Source organism: Lampetra fluviatilis, chromosome 19 (assembly GCF_964198595.1).
Source record: "Lampetra fluviatilis chromosome 19, kcLamFluv1.1, whole genome shotgun sequence".
Lineage (NCBI taxonomy): Eukaryota > Metazoa > Chordata > Hyperoartia > Petromyzontiformes > Petromyzontidae > Lampetra > Lampetra fluviatilis.
Window position 1 is genome coordinate 7,998,783 of NC_136293.1, and position 26,351 is coordinate 8,025,133.

Here is a 26,351-nt window from a genome sequence, read left to right on the forward strand (position 1 = left end):
AGGGTGGGTGGGTAATTTGGTGGGTGGGTGAGATGGTGGGTTAGTTAGTGGCTAGGCAGGTCTGGGTGTACGGTTTTAATAGACTGTGTGTGCCGGCATACAGGCTGCCTGGACACGCTGACCGCCATGCAGGACCTGAAGCTCGGCATTTCCAGCGCCGAGGAGGAAACGCCTGCTGTCGCCAAACTCTACACCAAGGACGACTACAACGTGGTCAACCGCTTCGAGAGTAAGTCGCCCGCCAGACACACTGCCAGTTTGTGCTACCCTGGTGAGGGTGAGCAGGAGATGGTTATGGGAGGCAGTGGGGGCCATAGGACTGTGTGGTTTGGTCGGCTGTGCGGACAGGAGGTGATTGAGTTTATAACCAGTCAACTAGGCAGAGAGGTTTCTAGGCAGTGTGGCTCAGAGGCTTTGGGGGTCAGAAGGAAATGTGGTTTGGTGGGCAGAGGGTTTGGTAGGGATGCGTGGTGATTGTTTTTATAAGCCGTTGAGAATGACGGCTTTTAGGGGGCCGAAAGACCATGTGGTTTAGTAGGCGGTGCGGTTTGTGGGTCGGGTGGGTTCAGAGGCAGTTGGGGATGGGTGGCGGTTGGGTTGGTAGGCACTGCAGTCTAGAAGGCGGCAGGGCTCGCAGGCCAAGTGAGAGTCATGCGTCGGCGATGCGCGGTTCTGCCAACCTCCCGAATCTTGTGCTCGTGTCGGCGTGCAGGCCACGGAGGAGGCTGGGGCTACTCGGCTCACTCGTTGGAAGCTATCCGTTTCGCGGCCGACACCGACATCCTGCTGGGCGGGTTCGGTCTCTTCGGCGGCCGCGGGGAGTACACCGCCAAGATCAAGGTGAGGAGTCGCACAGACGTGCGGGGCCGCCGCTCATGGCCGATCGTACCGTCGACGAAAGAGCTCGGCCGTGGCCGATAGGGAGATTGATTGTCGGTTAACGTCTGTGGTATTGTGTTGCGTCCACTTACGTTGAGAGACAGAGAGAGGATCGCCTGCATCAGAGTACATATGCAAGTTAGGGTCGTCATATTGACCGTGAAGAAAAGTTAGTGGGCTTGGGCTAAACCCGTCGCTGAAAGGGATGCTTGGCCGGTGGTCAAGACTGATAATGGAGTAACAGCAAAGGCTGGGATCCTGCACATTTGGTTCCACATTTCTTCATCACTGGTTCCATGTATCGGATCCAGCATCAGAATCTTTATTTATCCTGCGCACTGATTAAACACCTACACACATACACCCCAGTACTAGGTTCTCAGCTTGGTCAGCAAAAGAACTCGGAACTTGAAACCTATTTGTGTGCGTGCACGTGGATGGGTCCACTGCAGATGTTCGAGCTGGGCCCGGAGGGTGGAGAGCACGAGACGGATGGGGACCTGCTGGCCGAGACCGACGTCCTGGGCTACGATTGCGCCGCACGGTACTGGCGGGGAGGAATGGGTTCCCTCGCACTGCTCCCACCACCGCCCACCACCACCCGTTCTCTCCTCTCCCTCTCCTTGGTTTGTTCACTTTCAAGTGTGACGATTCGGTTTTACGAGTATTCACCAGAAAACTAGAATAATATCTGATCGGCTGCCCGTGCGAGCGCTGGGACATGTGTGTTGGTGGTTTTTAACCAGTGGTGAAAATTGTAAGCCTGGTCACCAATGCCTAAACACACAAAAAAAACACCATCGTATTCAATTTAGCTCTGCACTGAATTTGGCTAAATTCCAGCTCTGAGAATTAAATAATATCGGTTTGAATGTCATGCTACGATGATTACTCTCCATCGCAAGGACCAGAGATTATTTGCAGGGATCTCGGCGCTAGCTCTGCGGTATCTGCTTCCGCGGGTCGTTATCTAACACACGGTGATGTGCATCTCTGCGAGAGATCCGAATTGATTCTTGGTCTCATGACAATTAGACTAACATTTGGGGAAAGATAAAAAAATATATAAATAAAATGAAGGCAGCAGACTACTTCAAGAGCCATTGACCGATTTACTAACCTTGCCATTAACAGCTGAACATGGCTGGCAAACTCCCCTATGCTGTTTAAGGTGTGCATGTTGAGACTTTTTGCCGTGTGTGCCCACAGAGAGAAGTACGCGATGATGTTCGAAGAGCCGGTGCTGCTGCAGGCCGGCTGGTGGTACGTGGCGTGGGCTCGCGTCTCCGGTCCCAGCAGCGACTGCGGCTCGCACGGCCAGCCGACCATCACCACGGACGACGGGTGGGTGCCACAACGCTCGCCGGCAACGACCGCTGGCCGACAGGCGGCACTACCACTGCGAGAGCAAACGCTGGGGAAACACTGCCACCGCCTCTTGTCTGTCCAGCTTACGTGTGTGTGGTGGGATTTTTACGGTCCTGCCTGTTCGCTCCCACATGCCCACGGCCGAGACATCCCAAATGCAGCGAGCGCCTTGCAAGAAAGTCCTGGAAGGAAAGCGAGGCTTTGCTGCGTAAACAAATGACATTGTCGCGATAATTATCACTTCGCCACATCTCTTTGCAGGGTCGTGTTTCAGTTCAAGGGCTCGAAAAAGTCCAACAACGGAACAGATGTGAATGCTGGGCAAATTCCTCAGCTGCTGTACAGGTGTGTTGCACGATGAAATAACATTTGGGGCTGTAATAGGTGCTTGCTATAACAGCACTTGCCCCAACAGTGCATGTACTCTGAAAGGGAGCTGTGTATGTGTGTCATTGAGAGATTGTGATTAAACGTGGATACAATTGGAACGTGAGGGTGCTGTGGTTAACACGCTGTGCTCTGACCCCGATAATCTGGGTTGGATTCCGAGCCGTGACGTGTGTTACTTAAATTCCTGGACACGGCTCATGTGAAAGTGGTTGCAAAGACTTTTCCTTGGTCTCCCTTAAGGTCAACGCAGCCTGGTGAAGTGTGAAAACATCAGCGTGCCAGGCTTTTGTGCTGTCCACACCACTTACCCGTGCACCTTTCTTGGCCTTCATAAGTGCTCGCTTAACAGCACTTGCTGTCGGCTGTATGGGGGATCTCTGTGTATCCGTGTGTCTGTGTGTCTTGTGTCCAGACTCCCATCGCATGACAACAGCTCGGGGAAGGGCAAGCCCCAGAGCTTGGAGCCAGTACACATCCTGCGGCGCTCCTTCTCGCGCACCGTCTCACCCGTACGTACCGGTGCCCGTGCACGCCACCCTTGAGGTTTACATCACGTGATTTTCTGATCGCGCCACCTATAATAATCTAACCAAATATGTGTAACTCTCATCATGCCTCGTGCTGTAAAGTGCAGTCTACAACTCTTATTATCCGCTCTGTCTCTTTGGGTTACCTGTGTACTATGACGGTCCATTGCCCAAAACGTTGCCAATTATATATTTTGTAAGTTTTTTTTATTTTATCTGTAAATCGTAGAGCAGCGGTGCGGCGGTTAGTTCTCTGTGCTATGAGCCTCCCAGAGCTCCCTCTGGTGGAGAGCCCTTCAACACAGCAAGCAGCAGCTGGGCCTGCACCTTCACCACCACCTCCTGACTTGTCGCTGCGCCCAGGAATGCTTCGAGGCGCTGCTGCGCGTACTGCAGTGGAGCTGGAGCACGCTGACGGCCGGGCTGCAGGAGCTGGGCGCCGTCACGGGCTTCACGAGGACGGCCACGCTGCTGGACCTGGAGCGTCTGGTCTTCCTGGCGTCCGCGTGCCTCCGGCTGCTGCGCGTGTTTGTGTGCGAGATCTACCCCAGCGTGGGTGGGTAGCGCGTCCGTGTGCGCCACGCGTGTACACGCCTCACATTGGTGGCCGTGCGCCGTGCACGTGTGTACAAACCCACAGAGGTCTGGACGCATGTGCACGTGTACAAACTGACGTGTGTGTACAAACCCGCATAGGTGGAAGCACGCATTTGTAAAAAAGCACATGAGTACGGCACTCTAATCACTGCGCCATCACTCTCCCAGTAAGCGCAGCCAACAGGCAAATTCAGAGTTGACATTCACGCATGATGTAAGTCGCAAAAAATCGACCTTTTTAAGTTAACTTTTAAACAGTCTACGTTTGGCCTTTCAAAATCTGTTTAATACTGCATATACAATAATGATGTCGGGCAGAGTATTGCAGCCTTGGCAAGCCAATAAACACGTATGTATGTGTTAGTGGTTCATATGGCCTTTAGAAATCATGCTGCGCAGTGATATTCACACATCAGTGCTGTTCGTTTATCCACTACGGTTGGTTATTATTTGCCGGCATCTCGCGAGGCTCTGTAATAACGAGGCCTACTGCTACAATTGCGGAATGAAAGGGCAGCTAGGAAGCGTATCTTTGTGCCTCTCGCATCACACGCAAAAAATCACGCCCACCCCACACTGCACACAACATATCACCTGCGTGTGTTGGTGAAGGTGAGGCCCAAAGACTGCTTCATATATCGCTCGTTGCTGATTTTAGCCGTGGCCGGAAATTTAGTAAGCTGTCTACAGTGCATTGACACAGACAAAGATCCCCCCGTGTAGCCTGTAACAGACTGTTGGGGTCAATGAAGGGCCGGCATGGCACACGAGTTGGGTGGGTTGTCAAGACCACACCCGTCCACCTTTGTGTCTCCTCGGTGCGAATGTTGTTTACATACATACGAGGCACTCATTTATGGATGAGCCTACCTAAGGGAGGCAATTTACTGTGATTTGAATGTCTCATTCATTTGTGAAACGTCTAAAAACATTCATGGAAGCCTCACCAATGGTAAACTAAGGATGGACAGTCATTATGAAACAGTGCAGTACACATACACACGCACAGAGGAGTAAAAGCGTAATTTACAGCTAACGTCGAAAAATAAACCTCACCCGAGTGCCGGCTGGGTTTGGTGGTGGTGCGCGTCTCCCAGACGGCGTCAAACCGGCGCTGGAGGAGACCTCCAAGCTCGCCGAGTGCGTGGGCAACACCAGGTGCTTGCTGCAAAAGATCTTGGGCGACGAGACGCAGGCCCGTGCCGTCAGGCCGCGGCGGGACGAGCGGGGCCGCCCCGCCGGCTCGGGCGACACGGCGGCCGTGGTGCCGGGAAGGCCGGCCAGGCCCGAGCGGGCGGACGGGCCGGAGGGCCTGCTGGAGGCAGTGCTGCAGGAGTGCCACAGCACGTTCACGGCATGCTTCCACGCCTTCTACCCGACGCCGGCGCTGCAGTGGGCCTGCCTCTGCGACCTGCTCACGTTCGTGGACAAGGTGCGGACCCAGAGGGGGAGTGCGCGTTAGGAGTGCCTTCTCTCGTCGTTCGGTATTATTACAATAGTTATAACAGCGATTTGCATTCTGAAGAAATGTTGCTGGGCCATATCTGACTATCACTGCACTGAAGGCATTTTTGTTATCAAAGTTACTGGTATGAATGATGAGCTGCCTACGACCAAAAAGCTGTGATCTTTTTATTATTTTTTGAGCTCGTAGTTCAGGACAGGTTTTGTGTTTTGTCTCTTTCTTTAACATATACCAATTTTCCTCCCACATTCCTCGTCATATCCAACGCGTGACATTCTCCTTTTGTCTCTCCATCTCCCTGATATTCTCTCCGTCTCTACATTTTCTTCCCTGTCTCCCCCAATCCCTCCCCATCTGTCCATCCACAGGGGTCCCCGTCCGTGCCGCGGCGCGGGCGCCTGCTCGCCGCCATAATGTCTGCGCTGTGCCACGCGACGGTGCGCCTGGGCTCCATCCTGCCCGTCGCCTACCAGCGGGAATCCCAGCGTCCTCGCCAGCAGCAGCTGCAGCAGCAGCACAACAACCAGCACCAGCAACAGCAACACAGCAACCACCACCACCACAACCTCCAGCACCAGCAGCAGAACAACCAGCAGGTGTTGGCGGCCAGCGGCGGCGGCGCCAGCACGGGCACGGAGAACGAGCTGGCGGCCGGCCACCGCTTTCCCGTGCTCGTGGCGCACATGGAGAAGCTGGCGCAGGTGGAGGAGGGCGTGGCGTGTGAGCGGCCCAGCTTCGCCGACGTGCTCGAGCACATGCTGCAGATCGTCACGTCGCCCGTGCGCGAACGGCTCGTGAGGGTCGGCGCCGGGGTCACGAGGTCAGAGAAGCTGGCCCCGCCGCCCCGTGCGCTGCCCGGCCCGCTCGGTGGTGGTGGCGGAGGCGGCGCCCAGCACCACTCTCCGCTGCTGGTGTCGCACGCCTGCGGCCTGCTCGCCAGCCTCGTCAGCGAGCTCACCGTCGCCGCCCTCGGCTCGGAGGTGCGTCGGCTACGGGGGTTCATGATGGCCGTGTCCGGCGCTCAGCCGCCTCCGATGCGGGGTTTGACAGCAGTTTCAACCGACCTGCGTGTCGTATACTCGCGGAGCATGCGCGACGTAGCCATGTGCCGTGTTCCCATATGCTTTGTCGTGTATACCGATGTTGCAAGACCCACGTCCCGTACGCCAGTGTGCCCATATCCCGTGCCCCCTGTGTGCGGCGTGCAGGGCGAGGGCCCCAGCGCGATGCACGCGGCTCGCGCCTCCCCGAGCCGCTTTGCCCGCACGAGCCAGGGCCGCAGCTGGAACACGGGGAACGGCTCGCCGGATGCGGTGTGCTTCAGCGTGGACCGGCCCGGCGTCGTGGCGTGCGGCTTCTGTGTGTACGGCGGCGGCGGCGTCCACGAGTATGAGCTGGAGATGCTCGTCGACGACGTGAGTTGGCCGGTGCCGCGGTGCGGCGAGTGGCCCCCCCACGGCAGTAGGTTCCGGCGTAACTCCGGCAAAAATTTACGTGCCACACGCACTGATGTTGTACCGCAAATTATTACCACACAAGGCAACCACACCCTAGTCCTACCGCTAACCCAACCGCACGAGTCAACAACATCGTAGCCATAACCCATATGAGTCAACCAGACCATAGTCTTGCCAGAAATCATCAGTCCAGAAATCATCAGTCCACCTCACCATAATCCTTTCCCAAGCCATACCTACATTAACCAACCCAGACAATCGACTTGCCCAATCACTAACCAAACTAGTCAACCTACAAAGAGTCCTGAGTGGCACTCTCCTAGATAACCATTTATTATTATTCCTCTTTTTGCTATTCCTTCATACTTTGTTTACCTAAGGCAATGGTTGCGCATTAGATGCTCTGAATATATGCTGTAGACCAGATATCAGAATAAGAATCTGAATATTTATTTATACTGGAAGAATCCGATGAGCTATAAAGCTCTTTTTCACAGTTGTCCAGTAGGGGTGGGTCAGAACGTTACTAACGTGGCAGAATCCAGATGTGCTGAAGGTAGTGGATATCCAGGTGAGCTGAAGGTGGTGGATATCTCGTAGAAACTGTCACACGTAAACACACGTGCTGACGGTGGTGGCGGTACTGGTGTTTTGGTGACAGAGCGAAAGGGCCGGAGACTCGGCGCACTCGCACCGCTGGACGTCGCTGGAGTTGGTGAAGGGCACGTACAGCACGGAGGAGAGCCCGGGGGACATCGCCGAGATCCGCCTCGACAAGCCCACGGCCATCAAGGTGACGCCAACACCGCAGCTAGAGCTTGCACACCCACCCATCCTCCTCCACACACCCACCTATCTACTCCCCACCCACCCAGAAACCCACCCAACCCTTTCATTTCTTCCCCACCCAGCCACCCACTCACCCGTCTCCTCCCCACCCATCCACCCATCTCCTAATTCATCCATCCACTCGTTTCCTCCCCACTCACCCACCCTGTGATAAGGCAAAAACGGTTCTGCTGGGTGGGACACGTGTGCACAATGGGTTAGGGCCGGTTACCGAGACAGCTATTGGAGTGGCCTCCATGAATCTGGCGGCAAATGGTAACATTTAAGTCCAGATGGTGGGATACTGGCAGGGCAGATCTTGGAGGTCACGTGTCTACAGCGCAGCAGCTGCGGGATCTGGCAGAGGGTAGAACGCTTCGGCGATGAGGTGCGGGTGGTGTCAATAACGGCCTTGGCCACGATGACGTCTTGGTGTTCACACGGAGGTAATCGGCGTCCCAATGGCCAGCTCGAGCACCGGTGTTCTGACGCCACGCCCGTGCCGTTTTGCGCAGGAGGGCGTGAAGTACGCCGTGCGCCTGCGCAACTACGGGAGCCGCACGGCGAACGGGGATGGCGGCACAAGCGTGGTGCAGTGCCCCGACGGCGTCACCTTCACCTTCTCCGCGTGCTCGCTCAGCAGCAACGGCACCAACCAGAACCGCGGGCAGATCCCACAGATCCTCTACTACAGGTAGGCGGCGTGGTGTAGGTATGTACGTTGAATTTCTTTCCCACCGTACGTAGCCAACCGTGCTCATCAGAGGTGCTGGGGAAGGACAACAAACTACAAAAATCAGTTTTAAAGAAATTCGTTTTCGAAATGCCGAGCTCCAGTGGCTTCGTAATATCGGAAGGAAAGAGCGTTTCAGACGGCCGCAGACGCGCATCCGAAAGTGCGCGATGCGGTGGCAGCAGACATGCCTCGCGGCAAGAAGTGGGCCTGACTTCGATTCCCTGACTCGGTGCCCTTTCTGTGTGGAGGTGCAACGTTCTCCACCCCCCCCCCCTCCACACTGGTCTGCACGGGTTTCCTTCGGCTTCTCCGATTAATTCCCCTGGCTAAAGAAAAGAAAACCATGCAATGCCACTGGTATTTACCGAACATCCCAATGCTGAACAGTAACCTGCAAGTTGCTCAATTGGGATTACACATAGCAAGGTGAACCCCTGCAGGGAATTAGTATGCAAAGCGAATCTTCGTTTGTATGTATGTATGTTGAACTTGTTTTGCGCACCATACGGTGCCAACCGTGCTAAATCGGAGGTGAAATGCATCCATTTAGAAAACCCCTGGGCACAAAGTCGTAACACTCAAAGCTCCACAAATAGATGTCAACATACATTGCTATTCTGCCTACAAGCTGCAGAGATAGCACAGGCAAATAAAACTACTTGGTCAAATGAATGACTTTCAAGTTGTTGCACGTGGCCCAGGGGCAGTAGGGATGCACGCTTGATCACCGAGCATGCCACTTGATGCTTTTCAGATTTATTTTGTTTCACCGGGTGAGAGCTCGAGAGACCAGGATGAAGTCACATCGCAATAGTATCGCAATAGCGATCTACTCCCGTGTGTGTGTGTCGGTGTCTTTGTGGGGGGAGCGGTAGGGTGGTGGTTAGCGCACTGCGCTACAAACCCGCTCAAGGCCAACGATTTGGTTTCCCGCTCAAGGCCAACGAATCAGTGATGGTTATATGAACCGGTCCTGGGCCTCCCCGAGGGTGACTCCGCCTCAAATAAGGACCTGGTGCGGTGTGTAAACATCGCCACTCGGGACATAAAAGCGACCGGGCGTGGTGCTGGCCACCCACCCACTCGTTTGCCGTGCCAGCCTTGATAAGCACTCCTCGCTAACAGCACTTGCCCCAACTGTCTGTTAAAGCTATACGGGGGGATTTTTTTCTTTGTGCGGCGCCGGCGATAGGAGCGAGGGCGACGCAGAGGGGTGCGGAGACCAGACATGCGGGCGCGCCTCCGAGGAGGACCAGAACCGCGCGCGCATCCTTTCCGTCGTCGCTTCTGTCGTCCGCGCCGCCGCCGAGCTGCTGGATGTGGCGCTCACGCTCGAGGGTACGCGGCACCTGCAGCAGCAGCGTCACCAGGACCATCAATTGCAGCAGCAGCAATAGCAGCACCACTGGGAGCAGCAATAGCAGCAGCAATCACAGCAGCAGCAACACCACCAGAAGCAGCAGTAGCGATCGCAGCACCACCACTAGGAGCAGCAATAGCAGCAGCACCACCACCAGGAGCAGCAGCAGCAATAGCAGCAGTAATCACAGCAGTAGCAGCACCAACAGGAGCAGCAATCATGGTAGCAATCACAGCAGCAGCACCAGAAGCAGCAGTCGCAGCAGCAATTGCAGCACCACTACTAGGAGCAGCAATAGAAGCAGCAGCACCACCAGAAGCATCAGCAGCAATAGCAGCAGTACCACCAGGAGCAGCAGCAGCAATAGCAGCAGTAATCACAGCAGTAGCAGCACCACCAGGAGCAGCAATCGCGGTAGCAATCACAGCAGCACCACCAGAAGCAGCAGTCGTAGCAGCAATTGCAGCACCACCAGGAGCAGCAATAGAAGCAGCAGCACCACCAGAAGCATCAGCAGCAATAGCAGCACCACCAGAAGCAGCAGCAGCAATAGCAGCAGCACCACCAGGAGCAGCAATCACAGCATCAGCAATAGTAATCCTAATGGAAACAATAACAACAACAGATATCACAACAACAGCAGCAGCAATAATGAAAATAGCAACCATCATAACAGCAGTAGCAATGGCCAATGCACGAAGCACTGCGCCACCACTCCACCCATAACTACATGCCTACGTGACAATTGCTTTGTGGGTTATGTTATCTTTTAATGAGAGCTTTGTTATCATTGCAACATTAACATGTTTACTGATGACGATTCTTCCCGTCTGGCGATGGTGCGTGCGTGCTTGTTTTCGTGTGTGTGTGTTTTTGTGCGTGTGTTTCTGTGTACGTGCGTGCGTGTGTGCTTATCTGTGCGTGTGTGTGTGCGTTTGGGGCGTGCGCCAGGCGAGGAGGTGCCAGAGCTCGTGAGCTCCTCCAGTCTCTTCTCTATGCTCATGCCGCTCGTGCTGGCACAGATCAGCCCCGTGGCCGCCATCGACCCCAGGGTGAGCGGCTGGACAAAGCACTCCCAACACACACGCAAATACACGACACGCACACGCACGGCTCGCACACATCATCGTTCCCATCCACCTCACACTGCTCATCCCACATTTCACAAGAACACAATCCGCTCGCGCCAAACAGCCGAGATTCCTGGCAACGCCGCTGTGCGACATTGCCGCGTCCGTGCCGTAACGGGTAGGCGTTTCACCCCCCTCCTCATCGCGACCGCACGCAGGCATCCGTGGAGGTGTTCAACCTCGTGCAGACGCTGCTGCCTCTGGTGGCCAAGCTGAACCAGAAGTTCGCTCCACCAGCCTTCAACCCCAACCAGTCCACGGAAAACTGCTGCTGCGGTGTGGGTGGCGGTGGGCCATCGGAGGCCGGTGGCACGGCCGCCACCACCACCTCCAACCACTACGCCACAGTGGAGAGCGAGCACCCGTACCGCCCTGCAACAGTTAGCCAGTACAAGGCAAGTGTGGTCTCGTTCAAGTCCCCTGTCGATTATTTTAGTTACATTTGAACACATTTGCTGAGTGCAAGAGGCCCCAGGCGGTCAGCAATGAACAGCGCGGTGAAAGATTTTATAGATGAGAGTTAACACGTTACTTGAATTGAGCAATGTTACGATAGGAGCTTTTGGGGAAAGAGACGATGACCGGAGGGATCAAGAATGAAGTAATTTTTGAGCGGTTCTGAAGAAAAAATTGTGACCACCCCCATCCCTGGGAAATTCCTAGATACACATCTGGTACAGTCCAGCAATGGATTATCCTGCATGGCCCGCTATTGACGACGTAGCATCGCAAGGTGACTGTGATCGATTAATCTGTTTCAAACAAAACGGATCCCAGCTGCTCGTGATCTAATTTCGCTGCTGGCCGCCCCTTGCCCTTTTCCGACCCGGCCCCGCTCTGTCCGACCGCCAGGTGTCGTTCCCGGAGTGCGTGCGCTGGCTCACGGTGGAGTTCGACCCCCAGTGTGGCACCGCCCAGCCGGAAGACGTGCTCCGCATCCACATCCCCTACCGCCACCCGGCACCCGCCCCGCAACCGCCCCAGCCTTCGCCGCCACCGCCGCCGGCGCCAGCAGCCGTCGCGGGCCAAGCGCCGCTGGCCCTCGTGCCGGCCGACGAGCCGGGTGGTGCGGTCTGTGGCCCGGTCGGTGCGAAGCCCCCGGTGGCAGGGGCCCAGCCGGGGGAGCCTGCGCTGTCATGGCTGGAGCTGAAGAAGTTCTCGGGGCCTTCGGGATGGCCAACGCTGGCGCTGGTGCTTCCCGGTGAGTGCAGAACCATCGTCAGAATCATCGTCAGGCGATAATTCATAGGTGTCGTGATTTGATGAATGGTCATAATCAGTGAATTTTATATGATTGTTGCTGAGAGTTGACCATTGTGTGCCAGCATTGTAATCATCACTTGCTAAATGGTCATCTTGCACCTCGTCATCTTGTTATCATGATGTGTCACGATCTACGATGAAGGCCTCCCCAAACGGTCGCCACCACCCGCAGTATCACGATGCAACAATCAATCCGTCCGACCCCCACTCACGAGCTGATTGAATCGCTACGTCGTGATTTCTTCTCCACTCCTCCCATTATTAGTTTTGACCAGTGGCCATCCCTTCTAGCAACGTGTCCTGCCCACTTCTCTTAACAAATTATTTAGTGATGCTGTTGCTGCGTTGGCAGTGGCGCACAGGTAACAAATAAATGCAACGCATTAGGCATTAACACTGCCTCAAGGAAAATAATGTATAAAATAAGTGACGTTTTAGATAATGGTTATTTTTCATAGCACATAAATGAAGGCAGTGTTGTTGAGGAGAGCAGTGGGACAGTTTTATGAAGCCCAGAGTCATTGACGAATCTGTTCAGGTTTTTGTTTAGTTACCTTAAAAGTAAATACGACGTCTCAAACTGGCGAATGTTCCCTTTTAAGGCATTCTAATTAAACTGCCTCCATAACTAAACTCCGTCCTCATTAAGCCCCCATCCCTGCCCCCACCATATTAAGCTGCCCCCCCCCCCTCATTACCGCAGGCAACGAGATTGTGTTTTCACTGGAGACTGCGTCCGACTACGTGAAGGATGAGAAGGCCGTGTGCTTCGGATTCAAGTGCGCCATCATCGGATACGAGTTCAATCCCAGCAGTGACGAGGTGAGGCCGTGTGTGTCTATGGGGTTGTGCACCTATTGCCCAAGAAGCCTTTATAAGTCAGGGGTTGAAATCGTCGTCTATCTTCTTTCGTATGACCTGTGAAGAACAACTATATTGGAGATTAATGTATACATATGGATGTATGTTGAACGTCTTTCACACCTCACGTAGCCAGCCGCTTTAATCGGAGGTGCGGGGGAAGGACAACAAACTAAATACAAAGAGCGGTTCTAAAGAAATTAATATTTCAGTCTGGATTTAAAAGTGCATAGCTCCAGTGGCATCCAAATACTTGACGTTTATCAGCAGTGTTCATCAGCAGTGTGCGCATGCTGCCCCGTGTCATGCGTGTTTCCTAGGGCGTGGTGCAGCTGGAGAAGGAGCTGGCTTTCCTGGGCAGCATGTGTGCCGCGTCGCTCATGAAGAAGGATCTGACCCTTCCTCCGGCCGGTGAGCTCGTCACACCGTCCCTGCCACAGTCATGACGGTGGCGGAGAGGATTTTAGATGTTTTCCCTTTGCATATTCGTTCAGCCAAAAAGATGAAGCAATATTTGGCAAACGTTAGTTCCCCCTTGTACAGCCAGGGGAACGCGCGGCGCATGCATTGAATCGTGCGCGTAAGAACCGATTGGTTTCGACCAATGCAAATTGTATGTGCAAATGGTGTGATAATATAACAATTAGGCTCACGGAGCGAACAAAACTGTGCAAGCAAGACAGGAAATAAATGAACAAAGACTCGTCACATTCGTCAATTATATGCAATAGATAACCTTTCTGGTAATGGCGCTTCTTCACAATACAGAGGCCAGAAAGCTAGAGTATAATCAACACGTTCTAAGTGATTGTAAAAAAATTTATTCCTGAATCGTCACAGTTCATAAAGTCGCCGAGCATCTCAACGTGATGCCGTAGTTCGGCACCATGAGTCCCAGGTCTCTTAGTGCTGACTCGTGTGCCACGTGCGCCTTCGGCTTCCCCAACCCCTCTTGCAGCCAACGGCGTGGACCTGGAGGAAGATATAGAGTTCGTCGAGGACTCCGCCCTGCAGGTCAGGACGAGGAGGGCCGGTCACTCATCCCACCGCACCAGACTGCCATCCGTACACAGTGTTAATCTGGTTGTCTCCATGTAATACATTAATTAACATACTTCGTGCCAGAGATGAGAACCCAACATGACACGTGCGGTGGTTAGCCACGCTGTGAAACACACGGTGGTCAGCGGTGCCGGATCAGCGCTTTGACCTCAGATTCACCCGGCCACCTCAGGTTGTGTCTTGCTTTCAGCTCGGTGTGAATCAGAATCTTTATTTATCCTGGAGGAATCCAGATGACGTGCGGCAGCGGCGGTGTGCCAGCGGGCCCACGTGCGTGCGGCGCGCGCCCGCGTGACGCGTTCCGCCCTCGGCAGGTGTACAAGGCGCACTCGGGGCTGTTGGGCAAGGGGCTGGCACTGTCGCACCCGCCCTCCATCCTGGAGGCGCTGGAGGGGACGCTGCCGCTCAGCACGCAGTGCAATGAGCGCGCCTTTCTCGAGGACTTTATCGCCTGCACCTCCTCCAGCAGCGGCGGGCGGCTCGCAAGGTCAGACCCCACCCTCGCTGAGTTGGCAGTCTGTCGGTGCGTTCATCACTCCATCTGTTCGTCCGTGTCCGCCCTTTTGTCCATCCGTCTTAACCTTCTATCTATTTGTGTATATTTCATTCGTCCGTCTGTCTCTCCTTTCATCAATCCATCTATCCCACTTTCCATATGTGCTTCCATGCATCTTTCAGTCTCTCTCCTCATATCTCTTTCAATCAATATATCCGTATTTCTATCCATCCATCTGTCAATTTCTTGTCCGTCTATTTGTCTCTCAACACTTCCGCCTGTCCATCCGTCCCTTCATCCATTTGTCCACCCTCTTCCCTTTGCGCCTGTGATTGAGTATTTGCTTCTGTGATGTCTCAATTCTCAACTTCATCATTATATCATCTCATTCTCTACCCTGTGCTGTAGCATTCTACCTCGAATAGAATCTCATCTGTAATACAAAATGCCGAGTGAAAAAAAAAAAAATCCATCATTTGCCCATCCGAAGGTGTATGCCTGCATGTCGTTCTGTCTGTTCTCTTCATTCATCGATCGCTCTCATCTGTTCACCCGTCCATCGAGCCCTTGTGCGTTCAATCATCAGTCCGCTGCCTCGCTCTGTCAGTCATGACATCGAGCTCGTGCCCTGTTCATCAATTCACGTTCTCCTTTGCCTGTCTGTCAATCTGTCATTTAGAAAATTCACCGTGCAGCCACGATTTAACAATGTGTGTACGATAAAATAAAATGAATTACAATGATCGGTAGGGTGTGACATGTGATCTGATTGCTAAAGAAGAATATATGTTTGTGTTGTAATGTGTATTTATCAAAATCTCTCTTTTTGTGTGCTGTAATTTTTGCTCCCATATGCGCGTGTTTATATGTGTCTTGTATGTTCTCTCTGTGTATGGCTATGTGTGTATCTGTGTATGTGTTTGTTCTATCTGTGTATGTCTGTCTTTGTTGTGTGTGTCCCTGCGCTATGAACTCGGTGACCCGAGTTCGATTCCCACTCTTGGCCAACACCAGTAACGATTATCTGAACCAGTTCTGGGCCTCCCCTAGGTCGACTCAGTCTCAAATGAGTACCTGGTGCAGTGTATAAACATTGACACTGGGGAGACAAAGGCTTGTGGGCGTGGTGTTCGCCACCCACCCCCTCGTGTGCTGTGCCATCCTTCATAGTTGCTCCCAAACAGCACTTTCCCCAAAAAACTTTGTTTAGGCTATCGGGGGGGGTTCGTTGTCTTGGCTGCATCTGTGTGTCTCTCTTTGCGTCTGCACATATATATGTACGTGAGTGTGTGTCTGTGTGTATGTGTATATCCATGTGTGCATTTATGTGCCTGTATATGTCAACGTTTGTCTATGTATCTCGTAGAACAGTAGCACGGTGGTTTTGCGCGTGATTCCCAGTCACAGCTAACATCAGTGCCGAGTTATATGGGAACCAGGGTGTCCCAGGGAGTGCCTGGTGCGGTCTCTACCACAACAGCACTGGGGAGACTAAGGTGTGAGGTGGGGGGTGCACAAACAAATCCGGCAGAGGGTGATCCTTGCCACAGCACCTCCCTATGTGCGCCTTGCTCGTTAACAGCACTTGCCTCCAACAGGGCTACGTAGGAGGCTATACGGGGAATCTTTGCCTTTGCGTGCATTTACGTGTGTTTGTGTGTGCGTGTCCCTGCTGTGTCTGTGCCCGTGGCGCAGGTGGCTGCAGCCGGATTCATACGTGGACCCACACAACACGAGCGTGCAGCTCAAGAAGGACGAGGTGCGGTGCGGTTGGCCCACCGTGATCACGGTGCAGACGCGAGACCAGTACGGCGAGCTGGTGCACGGGCCCAACCTCAAGGTTCCACCCTTCTTTCGCTCGCTCGCGCGCACTCATTACACAAAGTGCTTGCCACGATTGAACCACAATGCCTTGCTGATCTCGTCCAGGAGCATAAACCATCACGAGAACTCCGGTCATTGTCGCAGCAGCTTTTGGCTGGCCATGGAACAAAGATGGTCACCGCATCGCGCACTTTCGGATGTGCTTCTGCGGCCGTCTGGAATGTCCTTCCTTCTGATATTAGGAAGCCACTGGAGCTATGCACTTTTAAATCTGGAATGAAAACTAATTTCTTTGCAACTGCTTTATGTGTTTAGTTTGTTGTCCTTCCCCGCACCTCCGATTAGCACGGTTGGCTACGTATGGGGTGAAAAAGTTCAACATATATTCAACAAAGATGAGGCTTTTTCCATGCACACATACAAAACAAAGACCCCTCGGGATAGAATTAGAGCTGTGAGTGCTATTATAGATTGGGTTAGAGGTAGGGTTATCGATAGAGTTAGGGGATAGTAATGGGGTTATGGATTGCATGGGTTTCGGATAATTATAGGGTTGGGGTAGTAATAGGGTTTAGGGGTAGGATTAGGATTATGGTTGAAATCAGGGATCGGAATAACAAATTGGGCTTTGGTAAGGATAAGGGTTGCTGCCATGTTGTAACGTTTAGAATACTGGACTAGCATTCCAAAACGCCACTGCGAGAGGCTCGCAGTCAGAATTTTACGCATTCTCATCCTTGTTGGGAGTTTATTAATCGCACCATCCTTCCAACAGTAGTCGTCCTATGGATTCACTTGCCCCTGCCATAGGAATGTGTAGTTTCCCCCACCGTCTCTGCAGGGCTGTTAACAGCAGGATGCGCACGAACGCCTCAACACTTATGTGAGCAGCAGGAACTCCCTAACTTTGACATCACAGTGGGCACTAGTCGTGGTCATGCCCCCCCCCCCCGTAACCTTCCCTCTACTCATCATCTTCCCCAGCTGCAGGGTGACCCGTTTAAAAATACAACGGTCTCGCTCACAGGTGGAGGTGAAGGCCGTTCCGCTGAGCCAGAAGAAAGGGGGCAGCGGTGGAAGCGGCGGCGTGAGCTCGTCATCGTCCCGGGACAGCTCCACGGACGGCGCCGGCCGCAAGCCGCACCACATCCCGGGCAGCCCCGCGCCGCACGGCACGCCCCACCACCAGCACGGGGCGGCCGTAGCGCCGGTCGGCGACCTCACATTTGGGGGGCTTCCCCCGCCTAAGTTGGACACCCTCTACGAGCCCACGCTGGTGCGCGACACCTGCTACACTGCCATCACGATGATGAAGGTGAGCGGGGGTGCTCGCTGGAGACCCATGAAGCATGTGCGCAAATATCCGAACGCAGTTCACCAGCGCTGCTTCCAGACATGAGTTCAACCCAAATTAATGTTTTTTTGTTGTTGTATCTGCCGAGTTATATATTGGCCATACTAATTGCGTAATATTAGGATGCTTATGAATAATAGAGTGGTAAGGGTCGCCGAAAGGCTACCTTGATTATTTAAATTTAATTCTGCTGTCGTGGGACAGCTGTTAGAGCGACCCGGATTGGTTTAGAGAGATGAAGATAGAACAAGGCTAAAGAGCGGGGAAAATTTAATCGGGAAATGAGGGATGGTTGTAGGTGTTTTGGGAAGAACAAAGAGGACCGGGAGGAGAACTGAGAGAATCTAAAAGGTTTGAGAAGGAACAGGGAGAAGAGGATAAAATGTGGTGCGTGACGGGAGGATGGGGGCGAAGCTTCCTACGAGTATGGATGTGTTCGATGGAATAAAAAAAAAAAAGTTCCCTTTTCTGAAGATCGACTAGTGGACTCCCAGTAGTTTAGTACATTGGGTACTGCATCGTCTGCAGTAGTTTTACTGTAAGGGGGATGATTGGTATGTGTAATAAGAATTGAGTAAATTGCAGGTAATTTTTCAAATTTCGCTAAATTTGGATCGTGACGCCGGCACACAATGACCTGTTAATTTCGAACGATATCAAGGGATCTTTAACATCCACTGTTAATCAGACGGCGCGTGGTATTATTACGGTGAATGCGTACCGGCGACCTGCCAGTTTGGAACCGCGAACCTCTGCAACAAGCGGCGAGTATGCTACCGCTAGACCACACCACTGCCGAATATGGGTTAGGGTCAGGATAGGGGCTGCTGCTGTTGTTGTAGGGGATAGCACACTGAATATTGCAATCCAGAGGTCACTGGTTCGATCTCCATCCCCAGTCGTAAACAATGGGACAGTTGCTGTATGTATGTTGAATTTCTTTCTCGCCGTACGTAGCCAACCGCGCTAATCTGGAGGTGCGGGGGGGGGGGGCAGGGCAACAAACTAAACCCAAAAAAACAGTTTCAATCAAGGTGATTTAAAAGTGCCATTGCTCCCAGTGGCTTCCTCACAGCGGTCTTTGGCGGTCGTCTCCGTGTTTGTGTTGTTTCCCAGGTGTACGAGAAGTACTCGTTTGAGGAGCTCCGCCTCGCCTCTCCGACCCCAAAACGGTAGCCTAGCTTTACAACACAACCACCACCACGCGATAATTGTACGTTGATAAAGTACGAAACGAGGCAACGACGATGATAAGAGTTTGCTCGTGATGTCAGTTATTATGTCCGTGGTGATGAAGATGATGGTGATGATGATAGCATCAATGGTTGAGCAGACATGTCACCAGCCTTGGCTCCATCATGCACTGGGGCAATTTTGGGGCTGTCACATTCTCTTCTGCTGCCCTCCATAGTTAGGAACTCGGCTGTCTGTGCTGTCATCTCCCTGATAGCATGGATAGCTGGGGTCCAAGCTGAAGATCTTTTTCTTCCCATCTATCCATGAGTAACCACCGCATCTTCTCTCTCTATAAAATAAATTTGTACCGCTGTTTCTGTACAACATCTTGACGTCGCATTTAGACGCTATATAAATACACATTCTGTTGTACTGTCAAACCTTGGCGTGACGAACAAACACCGTGACAATTCTGTGACATTCAGTGCCAAGACCATGATTTCCTGCCATTGCTGTTCCATCGCGTTGTGACCAAATCATCCAAAATGATTATGATCTTGTCGGATCTCTGAAGCTATCAGAATCGTAATCTTTATTTAGACTGGAGGAATCTGATGAGCTATGAAGCTCTTTTTCACAGATGTCCAATAAGGGCACTTTCTGATTTCCAGCGAAGCAGTGTTTAGCTTGTATAATGTACAGATGGGTGACCACCAATATTGTACCAAGTTTATTGATTTGATTTGTTTACGTGGGTAATAAACATGGGTTTATAGGCTGTGGGGATGTGGTTTTCATTCGCTTATTTACGACTGCCCCCTATAAAATAAATACGTCCACTCTCCCTGTATGCAGTCACATTCAGAAGGCTGTAAAAATCCGTCCGGGAATCGTGTTTTGGTGACGCCTCTGATTTTTACGGGCAGGCCGAGCGAGAACATGCTGGTGCGCGTCAACAACGACGGCACGTACAGTGCCAACTGGACCCCGGGTGCCGTCGGCGCTTACCGCATCCACGTCACCATCGACGGCACCGAGACCGGTAAACGTTTCCGCTGGGAATGGTGAAGTTTGTTCACTTGTGAGTGTAAAAAAAATGATAATTTACATCCCTTTATCAATCCACCGGTGATTCAGAAGGAATTCCTGCGCTGTATCGGTCATACAGGAGGGCAGGCACCAGGATCGGTTTAGATATCATCCGCCGCTGGCGTTAGACGTGGTCAGGAATCAAACCTGGGTCACCGTGCTCGTAGCACAGTGAATAAACTACTGAAACATTTGTTTTGATAAAAGGGTGTGTGTATATACATATCTTGTGTGCACGCCTCAAATGAGTGCCTGGTGCAAGGTGTAAACATCGCCACCGGGGAGACAAAGGCGTCCGGGCGTGGTGCCGATCACCCACCCCTTCGTGTGCCATGCCAGCCTTCATAGCAGCTCGCTAACATTACTTGCCCCAGCAGTGCTAAAGGCTATATGGGGGATCTTTGTGTGTACGTGTATGTTCTGTTTTCTCAACACAGTTTCTGAGCACAGGCCCAAAGGCCCAAAACGAGCAACCAAATTGTGTATATGCGAGTGTACGAATGCCTGCGTGTGTGTCTACGTGCACACGTGTACGTATGTGTGTACAAGGGCGCTTTTGTTCATCAGCAGACACGCGTGCATACACGTGTCTCTGAAAGTGAATGAGCACCCACATGTACGTGTTTATGCATGCGTGGGCGAGTTTGTGTGCATGCGTATGTAGGGAGTGGTTAGCGTGGGGAGCGGTAGCGTAGTAGCGCACTGCGCTACGGACCTGGCAGCCTGCGTTCAATTCCAACTCACAGGTAACATATCAGTGGTGAATATTTGAACCTGTCCTGGGCCTCTGCCAAGTCGACTGAGCCTTAAATGAGTACCTGGTGCGGTATGTGTAAACATTACCACTGGTAGACAAAGACTGCAGGGGCGAGGTGCCGGCTACGTAGACTACAACTAATTCTCGTGCGTCGTGCTGGCCTTTCATGGGTACTTTCTGTCAACAGCACTTGCCTCAACAACTGTGCAGGTGACACGGGGGGATCTTTGCATGTTTGTACTCACGTGTGTGCGCGTGCGTCGCTTCCGTTGCCAAGATGCTGGGCTGGAGGTGGAGGTGAAGGAGCCACCCAAAGGGATGATGCCACCCCACGCCTCGCAGCAGCCCCGACCCAAACCAGAGCACCAGCCCAGCAAGGTAATCACCGCGCCACAGGGCAACGCAGCCGCTGCTCGTGACGCTCGCGGCGACGTTTCGGGTCCTTTGGTGCCTGCGATCAGCAACTGTTTTTTTTTGTATATGTATATATAAATACGATGATGGTGATAATTACAATGGTGATGGGGGGTCTTGTAGGTGCGCAGGTTTTCGATGAGGGACAGCGCCGGCCTCCGCGTGCGGAGTCACCCATCCCTGCAAAGCGAGCAGATCGGGATCGTCAAAGTCAACGCCACCATCACCTTCATCGACGAGGTTCGTCCTCGCATCCTCATGTCCTCACGTCCTCCCGTACCGAGCTCACAGGTGGTGGGGGAGTTGGGGTGAGGTGGGGGGTGGGCGCAAGAGGCTGGTGGGAGGGGTACAGCGTGAAACGTGGTGGTGGAAGCAGAATTTTTGACAGCGTACAACCAACGATTATTTACAAACCCCATTACATGTTGTTCTGGTGCATTATGGGTTAAAAAATATATAGGTAAATAAAGAAACTGTTTTAGGCCATCTGTCTATTGTTTGATACTTGGCCGATCTTTATTTTCGATGTAACGATTCCATCCTTCCACAATATGATGAATTGTTACATTTTGAGGTCGCGAGTCAATTAGACAATTCATTATTGTCTCGGTTTTTGGCGCCTCATTTGTATTGTTTTTCATTCGTTCAGGATTTATTCTCTACATCATTTGTGCTCGGCGCTTCAGCCCTTCTGTTGTTGCGATTGAGACACCTGCACGTGTTTCGCTAAACTAAATATCTTTTTTAATGGACGAATACCAAATGATCATGTTTGCGTGTCGTGTCGCGCCGCGTCGGGTAGGTTCACAATGACGACGGGGTGTGGCTGCGTCTGAGCGACGAGATGGTGCGCAAGTACGTCTCCAACGTGAACGGCAACCCGGAGGCCTGGTGCCTCTCCTTCAACCAGCACCTGGGACGCAATCTGCTGGCGCCTCTGGAGGTCAGCGTCCGGCGTTACGGTGGTGACGCCGTGAATGCGGAAGTGGCCAGCGAAACCGAAAGTGCAGTTGATAGCGATTCTGAATTTGATTAAAATTGCCAAATGCTTGACATTGTGGTACAAGGTACGATCGGGCCAAAGACAGTTACGCTGGGTGGGACACATTTTAAGAATGGGTGAGGGCTGGATATCTAGACAGCAATTGGAGTGGTCTCCACGATTCTGGCGACCAAGTGCACATAGTGGGATACTGCTCGGGCCGATCTTGAAGGTCCCGCGTCGACTGCGCAGCAGCTGCTGGATTTGGGGGAGGGTAGGAAGCGTTGGCAATGGGATGTGGGTGCTGTCATTAGCTTTGGCCATGAAGACTTTTTGATCTTGGATGTGTCAGGGCAGGGAAATCATGGGAGATTGGAGAGAGGGCCCGAGACAGAGCAACCGGACACAACAACGAGCCCCAGGCAAACCCGTGGCACCGAGGGCGCAGCGCCAGTGCGTCACGGGGCATCCTAATGGGGCCTTTTGAAGGACAGATCATGTTCTGCAACTAAGCTCTAGCCCTGCTTCATACTGAGATCACACCAACTTGAAACTAATACTAGCCATTGCCATGTTACCCACGCAGACTAGCTTAACCAAATGAGCCAAACAGACTCTAGTACACAGTCTTAAGTCCTTAATCACAGCGGCTAGCGAGATCCTTTTCGTAACTTCGACGATACTGTACACAAAGGGGCCGTCCATACATGACGTCACGCACCTAGGGGGGCGGGGGTCAGACGTGTGACGATGTGTGACGAGGGGGGGCGTTTGAGAAATGTGACGTCACATCAAAATGCGCAACTTTGAATAAATATAGACAACACGTTCTACTTGATTAAATACACTTTTTAATAAATGTTTTCTCCTACAACATCAGAGTGCAGCGCCACATTAAATACGCACTACAATGACAATAGTTTAAAGTGATTTGAAGCATAAATTTTGATTTAAAGCTTTCATGACTGCAGGGATTCATATTCTTGGTTCTTTCGGTAAAGTCACATAGAAGGGAAGTAATAAAATAATTGTTTTATATTTTTCTTATTTTATTGTTTCCCTTCTACTTGACTTTACCGAAAGAACCAAGAATATGATTTGAAGCATGTTTTATTTTTTAAATGGAAATATGGCTTTGGGGGGGGGGGGGCAGAGCTTTGTGACGTCATATTTAATGGGGGGTCTGACTTTTTGTGACGGGGGGGGGCGGTCAAAAATCGTCCAAAATCGCGTGACGTAATTTATGGATGGCCCCAAAGCACACTCGGGCGGCTGTCAAACACATGGTGAGATCGTGTGTTCGCTTGTTTCCCGTCCGCCTGTCGACCTCCCAACCCCCTCCCAACAGCAGGAGCCCAAGTCCATCTACGAGGGTCTCCTGAAGGAGGCTGTGGGGAGGCGTCTCTCAGAGGTGAGGTCACGTGGGACGTGTGTGTACACATTATCAGGCACGTGCAGTGTGTCATTTTATAAGATTGCTAGCCATGTGGACAGGTCGATAAGCACGGTTGGCTATGTACGGTGCGAAAGAAGTTCAACATACATACACCACATTGCGTCTTATGGACTGATCCCATCCGTTATGACTTTATTGATAAATAAATTTCAGCTTTTTGTCAAATCCACTGCCTCCCCCATGCCGTGTCGGTCATAGGGGTTATTTGAGCATACTTCACTACATCGGTCAGAGCGGGTGGGTGAAGAGGGGGAGGAGGGGGAACCACGACGCGGATAGATATCACTCGTCACCGATATTCGCTGTTGCCAGGAATCAAACTCAAATTCACGTCAGGGTTCGTAGCGTGCCAACCGGGGTGCCCACCTCTCATCGTGGCCCCTGAAGTGCATATGGCAGTGGGCCATGGTTCAGTGGACAAGCGTGGTGGGTTCTTTTGGCCGAAATTGGATATGGGCTCTGGTGCAAGGAATTAAATGGGGGGAGGCGCAGAGCTCCCCTGTGCAATTTATCCCCCCCTTTTTGTAACATGGCTTCTGTTTCCCCTCCGACTTATGGGTCCAGGCACAGTTTCACCACCTGCAGACTCGATAGCTGCCCTATCACGTATCCAGAGTGTGGTTGGTGTTGGCGGACGGCAAAACCCATGGCACATGAGCGAACCCCGTGGCACACGTGGGCGGTGTTCCCGATGTGACCAGGTGGGAGCCAAGGAGCGGTCGTCGCGGCTGCATGGTGGGCCCGGCTTCTACGTGGTGATTCGCACCGGCACGTCCGGCCACAACGTGCGGAGCCGGCCCAGCATGCGCGGCATCCCCATCGGCACGCTGCTGCTCGGCAACAAGATAAAGGCACTCGGCGAGGTGGGGACGCCGCCACGGTTACACAGACACAAAGACAAAGATCCCCTATGTGGCCTTTATCAGACTGTTGGGGAAAATGCTGTTAGCGAGCACCTTTTAAGGCCGACACGGCAGAGAAGGGGTGGGTGGCCAGCACCATGTCTCCCAGTGGCGAGGTTTACTAAACACTGCACCAGATCCTCATTTAAGGCTGAGAAGACCTAGGAGGAGGCCCAGGACGAGTTCAGATAATTGTCACTGGTGTTAACCGTGAGCGGAAATTGAACTCGGGTCACCGGGTTTGGAGCGCAGCATGCTGGCCGCTACTCTATCGCTCTCATTAATGCACTCAATGCATGAACACAGCACACTGTCAAACATGAATGTACGCATACGCAAGCACGTGTGGGTTAACACGCAAACACGTGCACGGTGTGCTACATGGCTTTTATGAAATCAAATTTAAATTAAATGTACAGCACATGTCGGGGGAGTGTCAATGTCAGTTAAATTTTTTATTATTTTTAATACAAGGCCTCATTTTATAGACACGATGGTAAAATTTGTTCTGCTTGTGTCAATCAACCAAGTGAAAGTAGAAGACTTAATTTTCTGCTTCCAGATGTTTTCTTAATTACCCCCTGCATCTCTTGAAGGATAACAAACTAATTAATTCAGTCGCGAGTAATTCAACGATGATTAATAATTGTGCCGTTCTCTTTCCTCGAACCTTTTCTCTCATGTTTCACGTTCACATTTTGTGGCTATAATCGGTGCTCCTTGGATTGGAGTCAAACTTCAAAGACCGGAAATAGACTCCTTCACAATTCCGGAAATTTGCCCGATGAAGCTGATTGTTATCGCCAGCGAATTACTCTCCAACATACCGGTGTGCTGAAGAAGGAACTAATTGACACGTTTTGTTCACGTGACAAACCTTGCTGTGATTGACTTTGTCGGGTGGAGGTGGGTTTACGGGACATTTACATTTACGGGATCTAACCCAAAAAAACGTTATTATAAATAATAATGGTTTGCGAAAGCCTACGTGGTAATACGAGGCCTTTATGTTTGTTATTTTTACCCGCCCGGACCTCAAATTAGCACAGTTGCCCATGTAGGGTGTGATAGAAGTTCAGCGTACGTACATACATAGTTAAACTTCAAAGTGATTTACTGCTTAAATTACCCCTAAGGCAGTGCTCCATCTCCTGTTTACATTCTGGCCGCGTGTCCCAAATATTTCCGTTTTTCTGTTGTGTAATTCATTCCAAAAATAATTCAGATTTAACTCGAATAATTGTAGTTACATTTTGTTAATATTTAATTTTTCTACGTACGCGCAAGGCATTGCTTACGCAGAGGTTTTGGGGTCGTCTGAAAGCCTCCGATTAGCACGGTTGGCTACGTACGGTGCGAAATAGGTTCAACATACATGCAAGCAATTGATTGTGGAAAAATAACCATTAATCGATTAAATATTCGTGTTTATGCTCGCAATCATCGTGTAGAAGTGTGCGTGCCAGTCAGTTCTTTTCAACCCGCTTGTATTTCTATTCATACTGTTGCAGCTTTTCCTCCAAATGTCTTTATACGTATTATTAATACAATATATTTATAAAATGATCAAATATTAATTTTCTTTAATATTTAATACTATTTTATTTTATGGATTCAAAGCATGATAATCCTCTGGATTTATATATAATTTAGGTCATAATATTAATATATTATCATGTTCATATTTATTTCATGTTTTTTGTGTGTGTGTGTATATATGTATCGATTCATACCACTGTAAGGATGTGAGATTGACTCATTTGAGAGTTGGAAGTCGCCGTTTTACACTGGGGAGGAGAGAACACCTGGGAGTTGTGATCCACGTGATTAATTGAGTTTCTTATTCACATGAAGTTTTGTATTCATAGACACGAGGTGCATGCGCACCAATACCGACCTACACAATTTCCTGAGTTTTGATGTTATGACGTGGCGTCATTATTGATTAAACATTCATTACAATATGCCACCTGTGCCT

General features: G+C 51.7%; 1 protein-coding gene across 1 annotated transcript in view; it reads left to right on the forward strand.

The window, feature by feature from the left end:
- MYCBP2 (MYC binding protein 2) overlaps window positions 1–26,351 on the forward strand; it is a 124,323-nt gene that overhangs the window by 55,304 nt on the left and 42,668 nt on the right. Inside the window, exons 24-52 of the mRNA XM_078864929.1 lie at window positions 104–229; window positions 713–840; window positions 1,332–1,423; window positions 2,089–2,223; window positions 2,509–2,592; window positions 3,050–3,146; window positions 3,528–3,720; window positions 4,859–5,193; window positions 5,595–6,206; window positions 6,435–6,641; window positions 7,345–7,476; window positions 8,027–8,205; window positions 9,440–9,585; window positions 10,559–10,659; window positions 10,896–11,132; window positions 11,590–11,938; window positions 12,704–12,822; window positions 13,182–13,272; window positions 13,820–13,875; window positions 14,238–14,410; window positions 16,115–16,259; window positions 17,271–17,558; window positions 18,714–18,769; window positions 19,700–19,815; window positions 20,897–20,997; window positions 21,157–21,273; window positions 21,836–21,976; window positions 23,364–23,426; window positions 24,173–24,334. Of these exons, the coding sequence (XP_078721055.1) occupies window positions 104–229; window positions 713–840; window positions 1,332–1,423; window positions 2,089–2,223; window positions 2,509–2,592; window positions 3,050–3,146; window positions 3,528–3,720; window positions 4,859–5,193; window positions 5,595–6,206; window positions 6,435–6,641; window positions 7,345–7,476; window positions 8,027–8,205; window positions 9,440–9,585; window positions 10,559–10,659; window positions 10,896–11,132; window positions 11,590–11,938; window positions 12,704–12,822; window positions 13,182–13,272; window positions 13,820–13,875; window positions 14,238–14,410; window positions 16,115–16,259; window positions 17,271–17,558; window positions 18,714–18,769; window positions 19,700–19,815; window positions 20,897–20,997; window positions 21,157–21,273; window positions 21,836–21,976; window positions 23,364–23,426; window positions 24,173–24,334 (4,781 nt within the window). The remainder of the gene's footprint in view (window positions 1–103; window positions 230–712; window positions 841–1,331; window positions 1,424–2,088; window positions 2,224–2,508; window positions 2,593–3,049; window positions 3,147–3,527; window positions 3,721–4,858; window positions 5,194–5,594; window positions 6,207–6,434; window positions 6,642–7,344; window positions 7,477–8,026; window positions 8,206–9,439; window positions 9,586–10,558; window positions 10,660–10,895; window positions 11,133–11,589; window positions 11,939–12,703; window positions 12,823–13,181; window positions 13,273–13,819; window positions 13,876–14,237; window positions 14,411–16,114; window positions 16,260–17,270; window positions 17,559–18,713; window positions 18,770–19,699; window positions 19,816–20,896; window positions 20,998–21,156; window positions 21,274–21,835; window positions 21,977–23,363; window positions 23,427–24,172; window positions 24,335–26,351) is intronic.